General features: G+C 36.2%; 1 protein-coding gene across 45 annotated transcripts in view; it reads left to right on the forward strand.

The window, feature by feature from the left end:
- The window catches only part of LOC116061495 (ankyrin-3-like), a 172946-nt gene extending 161159 nt beyond the window's left edge, over nt 1-11787 (forward strand). For 37 of the 45 annotated variants that reach the window (XM_035997562.1, XM_035997560.1, XM_035997559.1 and 34 more), the window contains 7 exons: nt 3120-3837; nt 3927-4116; nt 4863-4946; nt 6836-6919; nt 7243-7488; nt 9023-9094; nt 10298-11787. In XM_035997562.1, the coding sequence (XP_035853455.1) occupies nt 3120-3837; nt 3927-4116; nt 4863-4946; nt 6836-6919; nt 7243-7488; nt 9023-9070 (1370 nt within the window). In that variant the 3' untranslated portion in view covers nt 9071-9094; nt 10298-11787. Of the gene's footprint in view, nt 1-925; nt 1794-3119; nt 3838-3926; nt 4117-4862; nt 4947-6835; nt 6920-7242; nt 7489-9022; nt 9095-10297 lie in introns of those variants that run through there. The other 8 variants (XM_035997591.1, XM_035997592.1, XM_035997593.1 and 5 more) reach the window with 6 other exon arrangements.
- The last annotated feature ends 7099 nt before the right edge of the window (nt 11788-18886 follow it).

Raw genomic sequence — 18886 nt, forward strand, 5'->3', positions numbered from 1 at the left:
TGCTGACTTCAGCTGCTTCTGGAACCAATCTTTTACCTTCGCTGCTGAGCTCAGGCTGCCTAGAGTAAGACTGGAAGTACAACAGTGCCCCCTGTCAGCACTAACAACAAGTCCACAAGTCGTGTAGGGAGCTAGCAATCTTAAAGCCTCAACTGCCCAGCTCTGCTCTAACTACAGTAGAAGGCATCTACAGCTAACTATCAGGCTTTAGCCTTAGCATATCTATAACCATATGAATTAATTCAGGTAAAATAGTTTGTTTTTTTAAACAATCTTGCGGGGGAAATATATTAAAGTTATTTTACCTTACCTTTTATCTCTTTGTGAAGTTTGATTGGCAGTGACATTTGAAATTGGTATTTGGTGACATATTGTATCATTTCCTGTTAGCACAAAATACATGATATATAATATTTAATGTATACAATTAGTATGTGGTATGGAAATAGGACACAGCAGCTGTTTGGAGGCTAGCCAAAAATGTCTTAGGAGGGTGTGGGGTTGCTCTTGGGAAATTAAGTCTAATGACCTCAGTATATATAAAATCCTGGCCTTTCAGCATTCCCAGTTCCCATCCTGCTTCTTAGTTCTCTCAACACACTTTAGACCTCCTAGTTCCCAAAACCTGTCCTCAAGCAAGAAAAATCCAGAGTGTGAATTTTGCCACCTTATTTTTTCCTACTTTTTGAAAAGATGCTACTGCTATTCACTACGACGCCTATTCTTGCTTATCACCCGAGAGATAAGCAATCCCATGACTCTATTGTGCAATATGTTTGCTTCTGCGGCTTCATCAGTCACACGTTCACTTCCCTGTCCGTGCATCAATCTGTTTTATATGCTGTTTGTCTTATCATCAACGTTTTGTCTAACAGTTGTCCTGTGTTTTTCTTTTGTCTTTTGTGAACTGTGATAATTGTAATAGCTCCAAAACTTCTTAGGTCTCCTACATTCCCTCTGTGTGCTCAAAGGCCTCAGCCTGTTGCTCCTCTCCATACTCCTCCTCCGTCCTTTACCTCCAGCTCCTCTTCCTCTCCTTCCCTTCATCCCAGCCATATCACCCCTTTCTCATTCTCCTCCCCTCCTGCTGTCCCTTCTCCCTCCTCCGTCTTTCCCTTCTCGTCTCCCCCTTCCACACCTCCTGTTCTCCCTCACTTCTTCGATCTGTCTTCCTCTCCCACCTTTCCATCTCTCCCTCCCCTGCCATCTCCTCCTGTTTATATTCCCCTGTCTTCTCCCCCCTCTCTCTCTTTGATATGTGCCTCCTCTCTTCCTCCCCTTTCTTCCACTTCTACACCTCGTCCCTTTTCTTCCCCTTCATCCTCTCCCCTTCCTTCTCACTCTCCTCATTGTTCCCCTTCTCCTTCCCTAAATCATCACCCTCCTTCCTCTTTACTTCCCACCTCTCCTCCACCCTCTCCCCTCCCTCCTGGTGTCCCTTCTCACTTCATACGGGATCGTTCTGTTTCTGAAATCTACATCTAGATGCCTTTCTGTTGCTCTGCTCCTCTCTGCCTTTTGTTGAAATCAACACAAATAACATACCTAAATTCTACACAAGATTTTGCTCATACTCTCACGTTGACATAATTATTGAGATGATGAGACCATGAGCTGAAATCAATCTTGTTTGTTCAAAGTGCAAAGTGTTACTAATTTCACTACTGTTGCATTTCAATTGTCTGAGGCTTAATGTCTGAACTGGTGCTTTTACAAAAGGCTTGGCTGACTTAAGTGCTAGTTAGGTGCTAACCAGGAACTACCACAGTTCCTGAGGAACTTTATGACATTAGTGTGACTGAATGTTCATGTTGAAACTATATAAAAACAGTACAAGTTTCTATCTTACATTTTATATTCTGTCTTTGGTACTTTGGTTTCTGTTTCCATCTTGTGATCTGTTCATGTGTCTACTCTGTAGTGTTGGTCCAGAAGTTACACATTTCCCCTATGTGTTTTTTTTTGGCCACTTGGGGGCAGTAGAACAAGTTGTAAACACAACAAAACTGACATGGCAAATAGGGGTGGGACTCGATTGGCACCTCATGATTCGATTCCGATTCAGAGGCCAACGATTCGATTCTAAACCCATTATCGATGCATCTCGACGCATATCGATGCAACCATTTTTTTATGTACATTTCCATGCGTGATTTAAAAAAATATACATATAAATCTGAGTTTGCTAATCACTTCCTAGACAAAGCAGCTAGACAAAGCTTAGATTTTGACATATATTTGTCACACACAAGTTTTAATGAAATGTTTTGTCTACTGAGGTTTTTGTTTGGTAGTCATTCCATGCTTAAGCCTTAAACGTGCTTGTGAAAGTCACCTTCTCTCTCAGTAATCTTCCACGTCAGAGGCTCAGTCATGTTTAAAGGTGGAGAATTGGCTTCTTAGAACATGAAACATGAGGTGGTCAGATGTAATGTGATAAAGTAGATGAACGGCCTATGTGTTTTGCCTAATTATTTTATGTATGTCTTATTAGATCATGTGTATATTTACAACATTTAATTTGTTTTTCCTTTTGGCCATTTTTGTGTGTGTTTTTTTCCTGCACTCTTGCCTAAACTCTAAGTTGTTGTCCGTTATCCCATCCTCTTTCAGTCACTCTGTTTTCTCATTTGTACTATTTTTTTTAAATCGATTATTAACTTATCAGAATCGATAATCAAATCGTTCTAGAGAGAATCGCGATGCATCTAAGAATCGGTTATTTTTCCCACCCCTAATGGCAAACATGTTATCGAAAACAGCAACTTATTTACACATTCAGTAAACATTATCATTCATTTACAGTCGTGTTTCTGGCCACTTCGCTTGTGTAACATCAATATTTACTCTCTTTTACTGTAGCTCAGTTTTTGGTCTCCACCAACTCCTGAGGGAAATATCAGCCTTTTTAGTTTCTATATGCTCTAATATTCATTTAGGGGTACACGTGTGACTTCTGAACAAATACTACCCTTAGATGTTACAAGTGTTTATCATTTCATCCCCTCCACCACTCTACTCCCCCTTCCTTCCCTCCCTCCTTTCCTTCCCTGTTTTTCTTTTTCCCTCCCTCCTCCATCCCCTCACCCTCTAATCCTTTACTCCTGCCATCCACCCAGGATACGACAATATAGATCTGGAGCTGCAAACCCCCTCAGACCTGAACTTCGAGCCCCCCACCCCGCTTCGCTCAGACGACTTCTTTAGCGAGGGCGATGCTAGCGCAGACTCCCCTAGCAAGATCATGCTTACTAGACCTAGCGACCTCTCTCTCACTCAGACCACCAGTACGTCCAGCAGCGACCCCCTCACAGTCGCCCCAGGCCCCACCTCTAACGCCACGCAGCCCCCCATCGTCGGGGCCGAAGATACAGCCTTGACCACTGAGGAAAGAGGGATGTCTAAGGAAGAAAATACAAGGCTGGTTTATTATGAAAGGGTGGATAATGACAGAAGGGCAGTAGAGCAATCAGGAAAGGGAACAAACGGGCATGCTGAGCCCTTAGAGAAGGAACCTCAGGCAGTGCAAGGCGTTATTTTGGAGCGTCAGGGAGAGAAAGCAGCCTGCGACACTGGTCATGGAAATGCAAGGCAGGAAGAGGAAGAAGAAGAGGAGGAGATGACCCCAGAGAGGCTGCAGAGTCTGCTGGAGGATATAAAGCAGGAGGGAGGCTCGGAGGACGAGGAGATGACAGAGGAGAGGATGAATGCTATCCTTGAACAACTACATCAAGCAAAAAAAGACGTGTGTTCAGTTCCAGGCTTGAGATGCGAGACATCCGGCGCAATCATAGAGTCGGCAGCCCGTGGCCACGACCCCGGCACCGAGGAGGGCAGGTAGGACGTGTCCTTATTCTGTTATCATATTTACACACCAAGGTTTTCTGTCAGTCCAGTTTTGTGATCACTATATTTCACTCCCGCAGTCCCGACTGTCTGGCCTCGTTGGAGCAGCCCCCAGCTCAGACTGACAGAAAGAACGGTGGTCACATTGACGCAGCCAGCGAAGGAAAGGAAAAGGAGGGCAAGAGGAAGGCATCTCAGGGTGACAGCAGCACAGCGGGACCAAGCAGAGGACGGGAGGATGGAGGTGAAAAGTCCCAGCACAAAGTCCAGGTGAGAGTCACTCTTCCAAACGGGGTGTGACAGCCTACAATTGTATATTTATTTACTTTTTTATGTTTTCTTGAGATTCATGCACAAATGCACATTGTGGTGTCTGTAGGGCTGGATATCGTTCAAAAAGTTTTGATACCGGTACCGATACCAATACCATGACTTCAATACCGGTTCCTAACTCAATACTTTTTCGGTACCAATTTTATAAAACAAAAAGAAATTAGAATATTACACATTATGGCATAAATCTTTTCATTTATTTTTCAGATCCTACTACGTGAGCCCCGTCTCTGTGTAATGTAGAGTTTTTCCTGCGTGCCTCTACGACATGTAACGTTAGACAGCCAATCAAAAACACATTATTAGATCTTGGTAGAAGCATGCTGCATGCTTATTGGCTCACTGACGCTGATGAGATTTACTCCTTAGGTATTGAATGACGAGGAATTTTTCGATTCTCGATATTTTAGAGGCCATTCCGTCGGTGTCTAAAAAGTGTTGAATCCGGTACCCAGCCCTAGGTGTCTGTGACTTAAAAAATTATTGTTTGCTGTTATTAAGACAATTTAAAGCCTTAAATTCAGTTGTAATTGGTTTTACATTTAAATGTAACTTATGTTCTTTATTTTTGTGGAAAAGATTGGTCCAATATTTCATTTTAACTTTCCACAAAGTCATAAATTGAAGACACATACACACACTTGCTTGTTAATGTCACAATGCTACTGGGCTGCCTTCGTCAGGGGAGTGTTAGAGCTGACGAGTCCGGCTCCGATGAGGAGACCACTGTCACCACCAGGGTGTACCGCAGACGAGTCATACTCAAGGTGTGTAAGGCCTGGTGTGTGGACCGCTCGAGGCAGAGTGAACTTTGCGTAAATCTTTGAGACTCGGTGCAAGTGTGTGAAGAAGACTGAGTTACCATATAAAGAAAGAAAGATTGTGAACAGACATTAAACTGCGCTGGTGTACGTTTGACAGTCTTTGTGTGTATTATAGAGTGAAAGTAGTAGAGTTTTAACATGGGAGTGTGTTTGTGTGCAGCTATAGTGATTATAAGTAAGACAATGTGATAGAAAGAGTGTATCAAAGAGGGGGTTTCCATCCAACTGTTTTTCTGTGAATGTTCAATTTGCACATAAAAAAAGAATTATAATTTAAGAAGTCAAAATTTCACAGTTTCTTTGGATGGAAACTTGACTATAGATACTGAGCATAGGACTGTGTGTGTGTGTGTGTGTGTGTGTGTGTGTGTGTGTGTGTGTGTGTGTGTGTGTGTGTGTGTGTGTGTGTGTGTGTGTGTGTGTGTGTGTGTGTGTGTGTGTGTGTGTGTGTGCGTGCGTGTGTTAGCCTTGCTATAGCATGAAGTTCGACTCACTGCTTGTTGGTGTGAGCCACTAGACCACCAGCCGTGCTGTTTGGCGTTGCTGCCTGGTTGGTGAACAGTTGGTTGTGCTGTGTGTTTGGCTCATATTTTTCCACAGGTTTCACAGGAGCAGAAAATCTGTAAAAGTATGTTAAAAGCCCTTTCTGATGGTTGTCCTATCAAAATGTCCTTAAGCAAGACACGGAAGCCCTTAGATGTTTACTCATTCTTAATTCAAACTGGATAAGACTATCGACTATATGCTTAAATTGGAATGTATAAAATAAATAATATGTTTTTATGAGCTTCAACTAACACATATTTTTATTATCAGTTAATTTGACAATTACTTTTAAATTAATTAAACAATCGCTTGGTCAATGACATGTCAGGAAATGGTCTTGACGACGTCTTGTTTTGTCTGACATACGGTCCAAAACCCAAAGATATTCAGTTTATAATTGTAGAAGAATGATGAAACCAGGAAATATTCACACTTAAGCTGGATACTGAGAATTTCTAAAAGAATCTTGAACCAATTAACCAATTTTCAAAGTTGTTGCGGATTCATTTTTTTGTCAATTGACTAATCGCTGCAGCTCTAACATACAGATGATCTGTCTCTGTAAATGGAGTCTCGTTTCTGAGCTGACCGTGTGTAACATTTGTCGTCTTTATTGTGGAATGAGGAAATATAGGTTTGAAGGAAAAAGTCATCGCCGTACAGAGTTTGCAGCTAAAAGTTTGAACCTTTTAAAAAAAAAAAAAAAATGTTTTCACTTTTGCAGTGATTGACATGATTTTACAGTACTTTAATGATTAAAATAAACCATAGCTTTTGTATGGTCGTTCTCAGTGTTTTTGCTACTGCAGGTGTGTGTTTTGAAGAGTGTGAGCTATATTAAAATGTTGAGGCAGCCTGGTTAATGCATCAGCATCAGTTGGGTTTCCACAGTCTTACCTTACCAAAACGCAAAATATAATAATGAAAAATGTTAATGAATTTGAATGCCTTTAGAGTACACTAAGACGTCATGTTTCATGCTATCAGTGATGCATCACAGGTGACCAATGTCAAGGATTTTGGTTTTAGGATATGTTTTTATTTTTCTGAGAATTTGTAATAATGAAACTGCACTTTACAACTTGAACCTTAATTCTTGATTGTAAAAGTGGGAAACCCATCGGCTGTGGCAGGCAGGAAGTCTGTTATTGTCTAATTAACCAGATGTATAACAGTCCTATAGACAACCTCTCAAACCTCTTCCCAATCTGTACCTCCATCCTTCCCCTCCCCCATCTCTCACTCCTCCATCCACCTTTAACCCGTCCTTTAACCCTTCACCTCAGGGAGAGGAGGCCAAAAACATTCCTGGGGAGTCTGTGACAGAGGAGCAGTTCACAGATGAAGACGGGAATCTGGTCACCAGAAAAGTAACCATCCCCGCCCTCCTCCGTCACCTCTCGCATCTTTATCCTACAGCTTACACACACACACACACACAGACACACCAGAACCAGTGTCACTAAGATGCTGAAAGACACTATTTCACACAGTAACACACAAACTGTATCACATAGCAGTTCATATACACACACACACATATATATATATATATATATATATATATATATATATATATACTGTATATCTACACACACCTCCTCACCCTCCATTCCATCATTTCTACTCACAAAATGCTTTCCTGCTTCTCTTCCCCACTTCTTCCCCCCTGACATGCTTCTGCCCCCTACAGGTGATCAGAAAGGTGGTGCGCCGTGTGTTCAACACGGAGGAAAGGAGGGAAAGTGAAGCCGAAACTGTTAAAGAAGAAGCAGCTGGTGCTGGTGCTGGTGCTGGTGGTGTTGGTGTTGGTGGTGGTGTAGCGGCAGGTGGCGCAGACGCTGCTTCTTCAGCAGGACCCACGGGGGGGAAGGGCAAGAAGAGGGGGAAGCGCTCCCGACAGGGCCACAAGGCTGAGAAGTCTGGAGAAAAAACTGAGGTTGGCGTTAAAAACCAACCACTGAACTTAATTTCCTGAGCTATCCTGGCCCACTCACACCTGCATGAAGCTGTAATTGTATGTAAACACTGATCACTCCGAGTAATGTGAAAGAATCGGTCACAATCAAGAGCTGAGGTAAAGTAGTGGCGGAGAAAATCGAGGATGTATCTGTGAATTTCTGCACCAAGTGTGGACGAGCTTAGGCCTGTTTGTTCAAGTATTCTTTCAACTGATCTTGGCCTATAGAGCACTTTTGAATATTAGAATATTTAACATCCTCAGCTACAAGCTAGCTTAGCTAAACCCTGCTCTGGAGCAAAGTTATGCCAGGATAAGTCTACGCATTTTTTTCAGACGGTCACTAGATGAAATCAGGAGACGATGGCGCCTAAATTTCAGACTACACCTTGAACGCTGACCAGTCATAGCTTGCATTCTTTCACAAACTATGTAGAGCTACAGTGATTAGGCAGGAAGGGCCACAGACCAGCTTCCAGTATCGACAATAATGCACTAAAAAAAAAAAAAAAAATCCATTTTCACCCACTTGTTTTAATGTGCTGGAAAAGTGGAACTGCTGGAAATTCTGGGGTAAAAAGTCTGAATATTGCAAAAAAAGGTTTGATTGCAAAATTTGGGGTTGATAAAAGCAAAACGTGAGGGACTGTAATGTTCCTCAAATTAATCGTGAAACAAACAAATGGTACATTTCCGTCATGTTTTCCACATTTGTTTTAACAGTTGGTTTGGTTTGACTGGCGCCCTTTTGATTACGGCATCTCTCCTCTTCTTTAATGGTTAAACGCGACAGGAGAATTAGCGCCACCAGCTATTTATGTTGATGACCCAACTCTTAATATTCACATAACAGTAGTGAATGGAAACACATTCATTTGTATTTTCCTTTGCACATTTTCTGGAAATTCAGTTAAAATTTTAGCTACATTTGGATTGAAAACAGGTTATAGAAAATATTAAACTAGACGAGAGCAAAACAGACACATGCACATTTGTAGGTCGGATTTGAGCATTAATCTGCTGTTTGCTGTTATACTAATGTGAAAAAATGGATGCACTTTTTGCAATGCTGTGTAATAGAGTAGCAGTCATTAGTCTGCTGTGTGTGTTTCCTCTGTACTGCAGTGTCAGTAGTACTTAGTGTTACAAACCCATCCAACAGCTTTGTACAACAGCCCTGGCTCGTTGATTGGGCTTGAGAACTACTAGTATCACATGTATGAACTAATATAGAAAAATCAATTATTTTTTTCTCTCGTCTAACAAGTATTGATGCATGTGTGATTTCAAAGTAGTAATTTTAACGTCCTTTTTTCTCTCTCCTTAAACTTGTCTCTCTTGCAGCATGTTGCCTGTGATCTCCTCAACAGTAGTTGATCTCAACTGTGCTTCATTAACACACAAACACACACAGGTTATATTTTCAGCCTGAGCACAACGCTAACTTTAGTTTTCTCTTTGTTTTTCTCTCTGTTGTGGACTTCACTGCTTTCTTCATTCTCCCTCTGCCAAGCCTGGAAACAGCGGCAACAAGAAACAAGGGAAGAAGAGTCAGTCATAACAGAAGAGCTCTCAACTAAACCAGGTAAGAGGCTAACAACTTCAATTTGACAATTATCCATTCATGAAGTCAATAAATATCAATCTGTAAAGCCCAAATAATGGAATGGTTTACAAATTAGCACTAAGATTAATGATGCAACAAAACAGTCTCTCTTTTCAGTGTTAAAAAAATGTCTTTGGAAATGTGAAATACATTTTGCAATAACTGCATTAAGGAACTTAGACATTTTAGGAAATATGTTCATTTGCTTTCTTGTTGAAAATTAGATGAGAAGAATGATACCGCTTTCACATCTGTACGCTAAATATTGTATATTTGTTGTATATATTGTAGATTTTACATTGCTTGGCATTCTGTGGACAGCAAAGGAAGAATTTCATTGTACAGGGAAACCTTCCTTTCCTGACTGTGCATATGACAATAAAACTTTCATTCTAAAATCATGTCTTAAAATATGAAGCTAGAGCCATAAGGCAATTAGCTTAGCTCAGCTTAGCATAAAGACTTGTAGACTTGCGGGGGAAAATAACTAGACTCTGTACAAAATCTAAAAAATACACCTTCAGTTTTCACCTTTAGTTCACTAACAAACATTTTATATCCTGTTTGTAAACTGACTATTGTCCAGTTCATTCGAACTACAGATCCGCTACCCGATCTGGCAAACTTGCATAATGTAATGTAATGGACAATTCCGCTTCCAACCTGTAGGGGGACCGAAGCGGCAAAAGTTCTCTAGTATTGCTTTAAAGGGAGGTATGTCTGGACAGAGTCAGGGTAGCTGTTTCCTCCTCCTCCTGCTTCTAGTCTTTGTGCTAAGCTAAGCTAAGCTGAGGACCCGTTGACTCTAGCTTCATATTTAGTGTACAGACATGAGAGTGGTATCAATTTCCTTGCAAGAAAGCTAATAAGCATACTGACAATTTCTGTATGAAATGTCAGAAAATAGTAAAAAAAACAACTTTAAACTTAAAAAATGTAATTGAATTACCATTTATTTTACAATCATATAAAACAGAGAAGAGCAGCTGGCGATATTTGACACATTTGCTTAGAAAATCAATGAAATGATCGTAAAAAAAATAAACCAACTAATTGATGGCAGAATATCAGCCTTTTAACAGATTCTGTAATGGCACATTCTTTAATTGAATATGTACAGCATCAATCCATTCACAGCAGCTCAAATTTTAATATATAAGTTTGTAACCTTTCACCCTCCAGGTCCACTGACGTCCACCTGCGACACCACACACCCTGGGAGGAAAAACAAGACTGGAAGCCTCGTCAATCGGCCAAAACGTGTCTGAAGCTTTCACTTACAACGCATGGTTTTCGCAAGACAACGCAAAACAAGTTACTTTTCTTTGATTTCGCATGAGCATGTCACCAAAACTCACTCACTCTGTTGGAAACAACACCGAAAAGGACATGCATAGACGTGAGCTGGAGCTTTCTTATCTTCGATGGATGAAGGGCGCCTGTGACCAAAGATGGCACAAAAAAGGAAAACTAAACGCTGACAGATAAGGAAGACGTGTGATTCACTCTCTCCCAGACACTCGCCTTATATGGTCTATTTTTTCCTCCTGGACCCACAGTATAGGGGTGTACCGTGTGGTTCTTTTTTTTTTAAATGAAATATAATAGTACATGGGTGATTTTTGTTGTATATAAATGACACTGTATAAAATCAAAAAAAAAAATAATTGGTAGCTTCACAGATTGTTTATGCACTGATTTGAGTTGATGAAGCTTTGCAGAGTCGGTGCATTTGTATTGAGCGGTCGACACTGTTTTAGCAGCCTTGAGTGTGCGATCTGACATGTTCTTCCCAAATGAATATACAAAGGAACAAAAAAAAGATGTTATGTAAATGAGAAATTAATGGAAGAAAAAAAAAATAACTGCTTGATTTTAAACAAAGGACGTTTCTTTTAAGCCAACAGCTTCTTCCGCTCAGCCTGTGAAACATTATTTGTCTTCAGAGAAATAATATTTTGATGCATGTGACGTCACTTTATTTTTAACGCTTTCCTTTCATTTTCCTCCAAATTAAAAAAACCCCACTGTAATACAATTAGAGCGATGGTACTTCTGTCTTTGTGAGCACTCATAATAACCCAGCCATCTGTCATCTATAACTGTTTTTTATTATATTCTTTTTGAAAATGAAAACACACACCAGATAGCAAACCTTCAGGACGGTACTGACGGTGTCCCCGAATGTAACCAGCAGACCGGCACATTGTGTTATCTTCTAACTGCTAGCAGCCCTGTGTGCGTGTGTGTGCAACATCAAATACAAATGTTTATCTGTAAGCCCATCATGCATTATAGAAGTGTAAGTTTAAGCTTTTAGATCTGCTGTGGTTTTAAAAAGGGGACTTTTATTTTGACGGTTTGATTACTTTATTTAACAGGTTGTATTTACATTAGAACAGAGAATCTAATTTTTAGCCCCATTATTCAAATATTGTTCTTTTTATTAATGGCTAAATCACAGTATTGATTACACATTGTTAAACATCTGATCTTCTGTTTCTGTGTAATTTAAAAAGAAAATTATGTCTGTCATTTTTCATACAAAGCCACCCTAAGCATCCATTGTTGATGATAAATCTGGTACCAACATGTATGATGAACCAACATAGCCTACACTGGATGATCCAAGTAATTATTTAAGCAGAAAAATAAATTGTGTTTAAATTGAATTGTCTGTGAGTTTATGTTTTTGCTACAGTATGTTTTGCAATTTCATGGTTCCGATCAAGACACACCTTATGTTTGTCAAATCTGAGGTCGTCAAAACAGAGAGATGGAGCCTTCAAGAAGTCACATTCCATAAATGTAATTCTGGTTCACAATAAAAGCCTCTCTCATGTAAGGGTCGTTAGATTCAACACCAGCAGTGGTGGAGGAAGTATTCAGATCCTTTAGTAAAAGTACTAATACCACACTGTAAAAATACTTTATTACAAGTAACAGTCCTGCATTGAAAATGTTACTCAAGTAAAAGTATGTAAGTATAAACCGGAAAATGTACTTAAAAGTATTAAAAGTAAAAGTACTCAAAGCAGAAATAAACGTGTATGTTATACTATTACATACGATAGCATTTTTACACATGCTTTTAATGTAAAAGCAGCATTTTAGTGTTGTAGTTGGTTGAGAAAAAGCTCATTTTGAACTATTAACTAATAATTATTTTCATTATTGAGTAATATGCTGGTTATTTTATCCATTTAAATTTGTTTGGTTTGTACAAATTCTGAAAACAGTGAGGAATGCCATCACAAGTTCTCAGAGCCCAACGTAACGTTTGTTTTGTCCAGCTAACAGTCCCAACCTCAACATTTTTACAAATACATTTAAATGTTTTGAAATGTTTTTGCATGACAAATGACTTAAACGGTTCTCCTTTGACTTTTTTAATGATTTTTTCGACATACTATACTATGACCTTTTTTATGACTTTTTTTCTAACTTTTTTCGAGAAACTGTACTACTACTTTTTTCAGCATTCTATACTATGACTTTTTAATGATTTTTTTTCCTACATTCTGTACTATGACTTTTTTTAATTATTCTAACATGTTATACTGTAACCTTATTTCAACATATTATACTATGACTTTTTGACATACTATGACTTTTTATGACTTTTTTTAACGTACTATACAATGACTTTTTTATGACTTTTGGACATATGACTTTTTTTACTTTTTTTTACATTTTTCGACATATACTATAACTTTTTTTCAACATACTATACTATGACTTTTTAATGACTTTTTTCAACATACTATACTATTATGTTTTTCGACATACTATACTTTGAATTTTTTATGGCTTTTTTCAACATACTATAATAATTATATTATCAAGAATAGACAGAGACCACTGAAGATATATAAAGTTAATTTTACTTGAGAACCCAACAAGGAGGCCGTCTCCGCACTACAGAATAGTACAGACAATGACCTAACGAAAAACTCTCTACAGCAGCTTTTGTAATACAACGTAGAATGTGGTAATCATGATACAAGTGTTGGTGTCGTCAGTTGTTTATCTGGTAAGAGACAATGACGTCTCCCTTATCTAGTCAGGGAGCACCTGTTCTTTCCTCAGCATCACACCATGCTCAGACAAGGACAAGACAGTGGCTCCCATGTTATCTTGTTTAAAGTATTCAGTATAATATTATTTATATTATATAATATATATATATAATATCATATTTTCCCTAACATATACTATGAGTTTTTTATGACTTTTTTCGACTTACTATACTATGACTTTTTTATGACTTTAATTCAACATACTATAATATGACTTTTTTGACGTACTGTACTAGACTTTTTAAGACTTTTTTCGACATACTATACTATGACTTTTTTATGACTTTTTTCAACATAATATACTATGACTTTTTTCGTCATACTATACTATGACTTTTTTCGTCATACTATACTATGACTTTTTTCGACATACTATACTATGACTTTTTTCGACATACTATACTATGACTTTTTTATAACTTTTTTCGGCACACTACACTATGACTTTTTTATGACTTTAATTCATCATACTGTACTATGACTTTTTATGACTTTTTCGACATACTGTAGTATGACTTTTTATGACTTTTTTGACATGCTGTACTATGACTTTTCTATAACTTTTGTCGACACACTATACAATGACTTTTGTATGACTTTTTTGACATACTATATTATGACTTTTTTCGACCTATGACTTTTTTATGACTTTTTTCGACATACTATACTATAACTTTTTTATGACTTTAATTTAACATACTATACTATGATTTTTTTCGTGATACTAAACAATGGCTTTTTATGACTTTTTCGACATACTATACTATGACTTTTTTCGACATACTATACTATGACTTTTTATGACTTTTTCGACATACTATGCTATGAATTTTTTAGGAGTTTTTTCGAAATACTATACTATAGCTTTTTTATGACTTTTTTCAACATACTATACTATGACTTTTTTATGACTTTTTTCGACATACTATACTATAGCTTTTTTATGACTTTTTTCGACATACTATACTATGACTTTTTTCGACATACTATACTGTGACTTTTTTATTACATTTTTCGACATACTATACTATGACTTTTTTCAACACACTATAATATGACTTTTTTATGACATTTCTCGACACACTACTATTAATCCTTCATGACTTTTTTCAACAAACTATACTATGACTTTTTTATGACTTTTCTTTCGACATACTATACTATGACTTTTTTATAACTTTTTTCGGCACACTACACTATGACTTTTTTATGACTTTAATTCATCATACTGTACTATGACTTTTTATGACTTTTTCGACATACTGTAGTATGACTTTTTATGACTTTTTTGACATGCTGTACTATGACTTTTCTATAACTTTTGTCGACACACTATACAATGACTTTTGTATGACTTTTTTGACATACTATATTATGACTTTTTTCGACCTATGACTTTTTTATGACTTTTTTCGACATACTATACTATAACTTTTTTATGACTTTAATTTAACATACTATACTATGATTTTTTTCGTGATACTAAACAATGGCTTTTTATGACTTTTTCGACATACTATACTATGACTTTTTTCGACATACTATACTATGACTTTTTATGACTTTTTCGACATACTATGCTATGAATTTTTTAGGAGTTTTTTCGAAATACTATACTATAGCTTTTTTATGACTTTTTTCAACATACTATACTATGACTTTTTTATGACTTTTTTCGACATACTATACTATAGCTTTTTTATGACTTTTTTCGACATACTATACTATGACTTTTTTCGACATACTATACTGTGACTTTTTTATTACATTTTTCGACATACTATACTATGACTTTTTTCAACACACTATAATATGACTTTTTTATGACATTTCTCGACACACTACTATTAATCCTTCATGACTTTTTTCAACAAACTATAATATGACTTTTTTATGACTTTTCTTTCGACATACTATACTATGACTTTTTTATGACTTTTTTTGACATACTATACTATGACTTTTTTATGACTTTTATTCATCATACTGTACTATGACTTTTTATGACTTTTTTGACATACTTTACTATGACTTTTTTATAACTTTTTTCGGCACACTACACTATGACTTTTTTATGACTTTTTTCGGCATGCTATACTATGACTTTTTATGACTTTTTCGACATACTGTACTATGACTTTTCTATAACTTTTGTCGACACACTATACAATGACTTTTTTATGACTTTTTTGACATACTATACTATGCCTTTTCTCGTCACACTATACAATGACTTTTTTATGACTTTTTTGACATACTATACTATGACTTTTTTCGTCACACTATACAATGACTTTTTTATGACTTTTTTCGACATACTATACTATAACTTTTTTATGACTTTAATTCAACATACTGTACTATGACTTTTTTCGACATACTATACTATGACTTTTTTCGACATACTACACTATGACTTTTTCGACATACTAAACAATTACTTTTTTCGACATACTATACTGTTAGAATAATTTCATTATCATTATATTAAATATGACTTTTATGACATTTCTCGACACACTACTATTAATCCTTCATGACTTTTTTCACATACTATGTGATACTACTACTTGAGGATCTCCTTGTGACTCGATCAGTACCTGTTCTTCTGTTGATGTAGGCAAAAAGTGGCGGTGGTGCTAGGTTGTCAGTGACATTTTTCGACACACTATACTATGACTTTTTTGACATACTATTACAAAGAAATTTTCCAACATTCTATACTATGACTTTTCTTTCGACATACTATACTATGACTTTTTTATGACTTTTTTCAACATACTATACTATGACTTTTTTATGACTTTTTTCAACATACTATACTATGACTTTTTTCGACATACTATACTATAACTTTTTTATGACTTTAATTCAACATACTGTACTATGACTTTTTTATGACATTTCTCAACACACTACTATTAATCCTTCATGACTTTTTTCACACACTATACTATGACTTTTTTATGACTTTTTTTTCAACATACTATACTATGACTTTTTAATGACTTTTTTCAACATACTATACTATGACTTTTTTCAACATACTATACCAGGGGTGGCCAACCAGTTAGGTATAAAGAGCCACAAAAAAAAACGCACCATAGCAAAAAGCCACACAACACATGCACGTCCACACTACAACAGCAACAGTGTCTTCCAGATCTAATGACAGTCATAATACATAGCAGTTTTCATATTTTTTTTTTCTCACTTAGATTGACTCAGTGGGAAACCTGACAGTCTTTGTTATCCACAGTCCTTTTCAGGTCTTGCTTGAACTCGGTTGTGGCCACTCGAAGCAACTCTCTCACTCATCTGTCACTAAAGGGGCTTTCAAACAATCGGATTCAGCAGTGAAAGGGTTAACGAGGAAGGTGATCTGTGGCCGCTGTTTTTCCTCAGGTTGCAGAATCTGTCCTCAAAACTCTGCTGCATTATTTTCCATTTTAAAATAATTGGCAAATGTATTGGCAGATGCATTCAAATGTGTCTTTTTTTTTTACTTATCTGAAATACTGTATGTTTCAGAAAAGTTAAAAACAACAATCAACCAATGACACAGCCCCCAGCCACACAGTAAGAGCCTCACAGGAGCAGGCAAAGAGCCGCATACGGCTCAAGAGCCACAGGTTCGCCACCCCTGTACTATACTATGACTTTTTTATGACTTTTTTCAACACACTATACTATGACTTTTTTATGACTTTAATTCAACATACTGTACTATGACTTTTTTCGACATACTATACTATGACTTTTTTCGACATACTACACTATGACTTTTTTGACATACTAAACAATTACTTTTTTCGACATACTATACTGTTAGAATAGTTTCATTATCATTATATTAAATATGACTTTTATGACATTTCTCGACACACTACTATTAATCCTTCATGACTTTTTTCACATACTATACTATGACTTTTTTCGACCTATGACTTTTTTATGACTTTTTTCGACATACTATACTATAACTTTTTTATGACTTTAATTCAACATACTGTACTATGACTTCTTTATGACATTTCTCAACACACTACTATTAATCCTTCATGACTTTTTTCACACACTATACTATGACTTTTTTATGACTTTTTTTTCGACATACTATACTATGACTTTTTAATGACTTTTTTCGACGTGCTATACTATGACTTTTTTATGACTTTTTTCAACATACTATACTATGACTTTTTTCAACACACTATACTATGACTTTTTTATGACTTTAATTCAGCATACTGTACTATGACTTTTTTCGACATACTATACTATGACTTTTTTCGACATACTACACTATGACTTTTTCGACATACTAAACAATGACTTTTTTCGACATACTATACTGTTAGAATAATTTCATTATCATTATATTAAATATGACTTTTATGACATTTCTTGACACACTACTATTAATCCTTCATGACTTTTTTCACATACTATACTGACTTTTTATATTTTTCGACACACTATACTATGACTTTTTTATGACTTTTTTTTCGACATATGACTTTTTTTATGACTTTTTTGACATACTATACTATGACTTTTTTATGACTTTAATTCATCATACTGTACTATGACTTTTTATGACTTTTTCGACATACTTTACTATGACTTTTCTATAACTTTTTTCGACACACTATACTATGACTTTTTTCGACATACTATACTATGACTTTTTTATGACTTTTTTGACATACTATATTATGACTTTTTTCGACATACTATACTATGACTTTTTTATGACTTTCTTTGACATACTATATTATGACTTTTTTCGACATGCTATACTGTGACTTTTTTTTATGACTTTTTTCGATATACTATACTATGACGTTTTTATGACTTTTATTCATCATACTGTACTATGACTTTTTATGACTTTTTCGACATACTTTACTATGACTTTTTTATGACTTTTTTCGACATACTGTACTATGACTTTTTTATGACATTTCTCGACACACTACTATTAATCCTTAATGACTTTTTTCACATACTATATTATGACTTTTTTATGACTTTTATTCATCATACTGTACTATGACTTTTTATGACTTTTTCGACATACTTTACTATGACTTTTTTATAACTTTTTCGGCACACTACACTATGACTTTTTTATGACTTTTTTCGGCACACTATACTATGACTTTTTTATGACTTTTTTCGGCACACTATACTATGACTTTTTTATGACTTTAATTCAACATACTATACTATGACTTTTTTCTACATACTACACTATGACTTTTTCGACATACTAAACAATGATTTTTTTCGACATACTATACTGTTAGAATAATTTCATTATCAAATGATAGACAGAGTCCACTGAAGAAATATTAAAGTTAATTTTACTTGAGAACCCAACAAGAAGGCCGTCTCCACACTACAGAATAGTACAGACAATGACCTAATGAAAAACTCTCTACAGCAGCTTTTGTAATACAACGTAGAATGTAAAAATCATGATACAAGTGTTGGTGTCGTCAGTTGTTTATCTGGTAAGAGACAATGACGTCTCCCTTATCTAGTCAGGGAGCACCTGTTCTTTCCTCAGCATCACACCATGCTCAGACAAGGACAAGACAGTGGCTCCCATGTTATCTTGTTTAAAGTATTCAGTATAATATTATTCTATACAAACAGTTTAATAATAACAAGAGGGAAAGTATGC

The sequence above is a fragment of the Sander lucioperca genome, chromosome 22 (genome assembly GCF_008315115.2).
Source record: "Sander lucioperca isolate FBNREF2018 chromosome 22, SLUC_FBN_1.2, whole genome shotgun sequence".
In the NCBI taxonomy this organism is placed as follows: Eukaryota; Metazoa; Chordata; class Actinopteri; order Perciformes; family Percidae; genus Sander; species Sander lucioperca.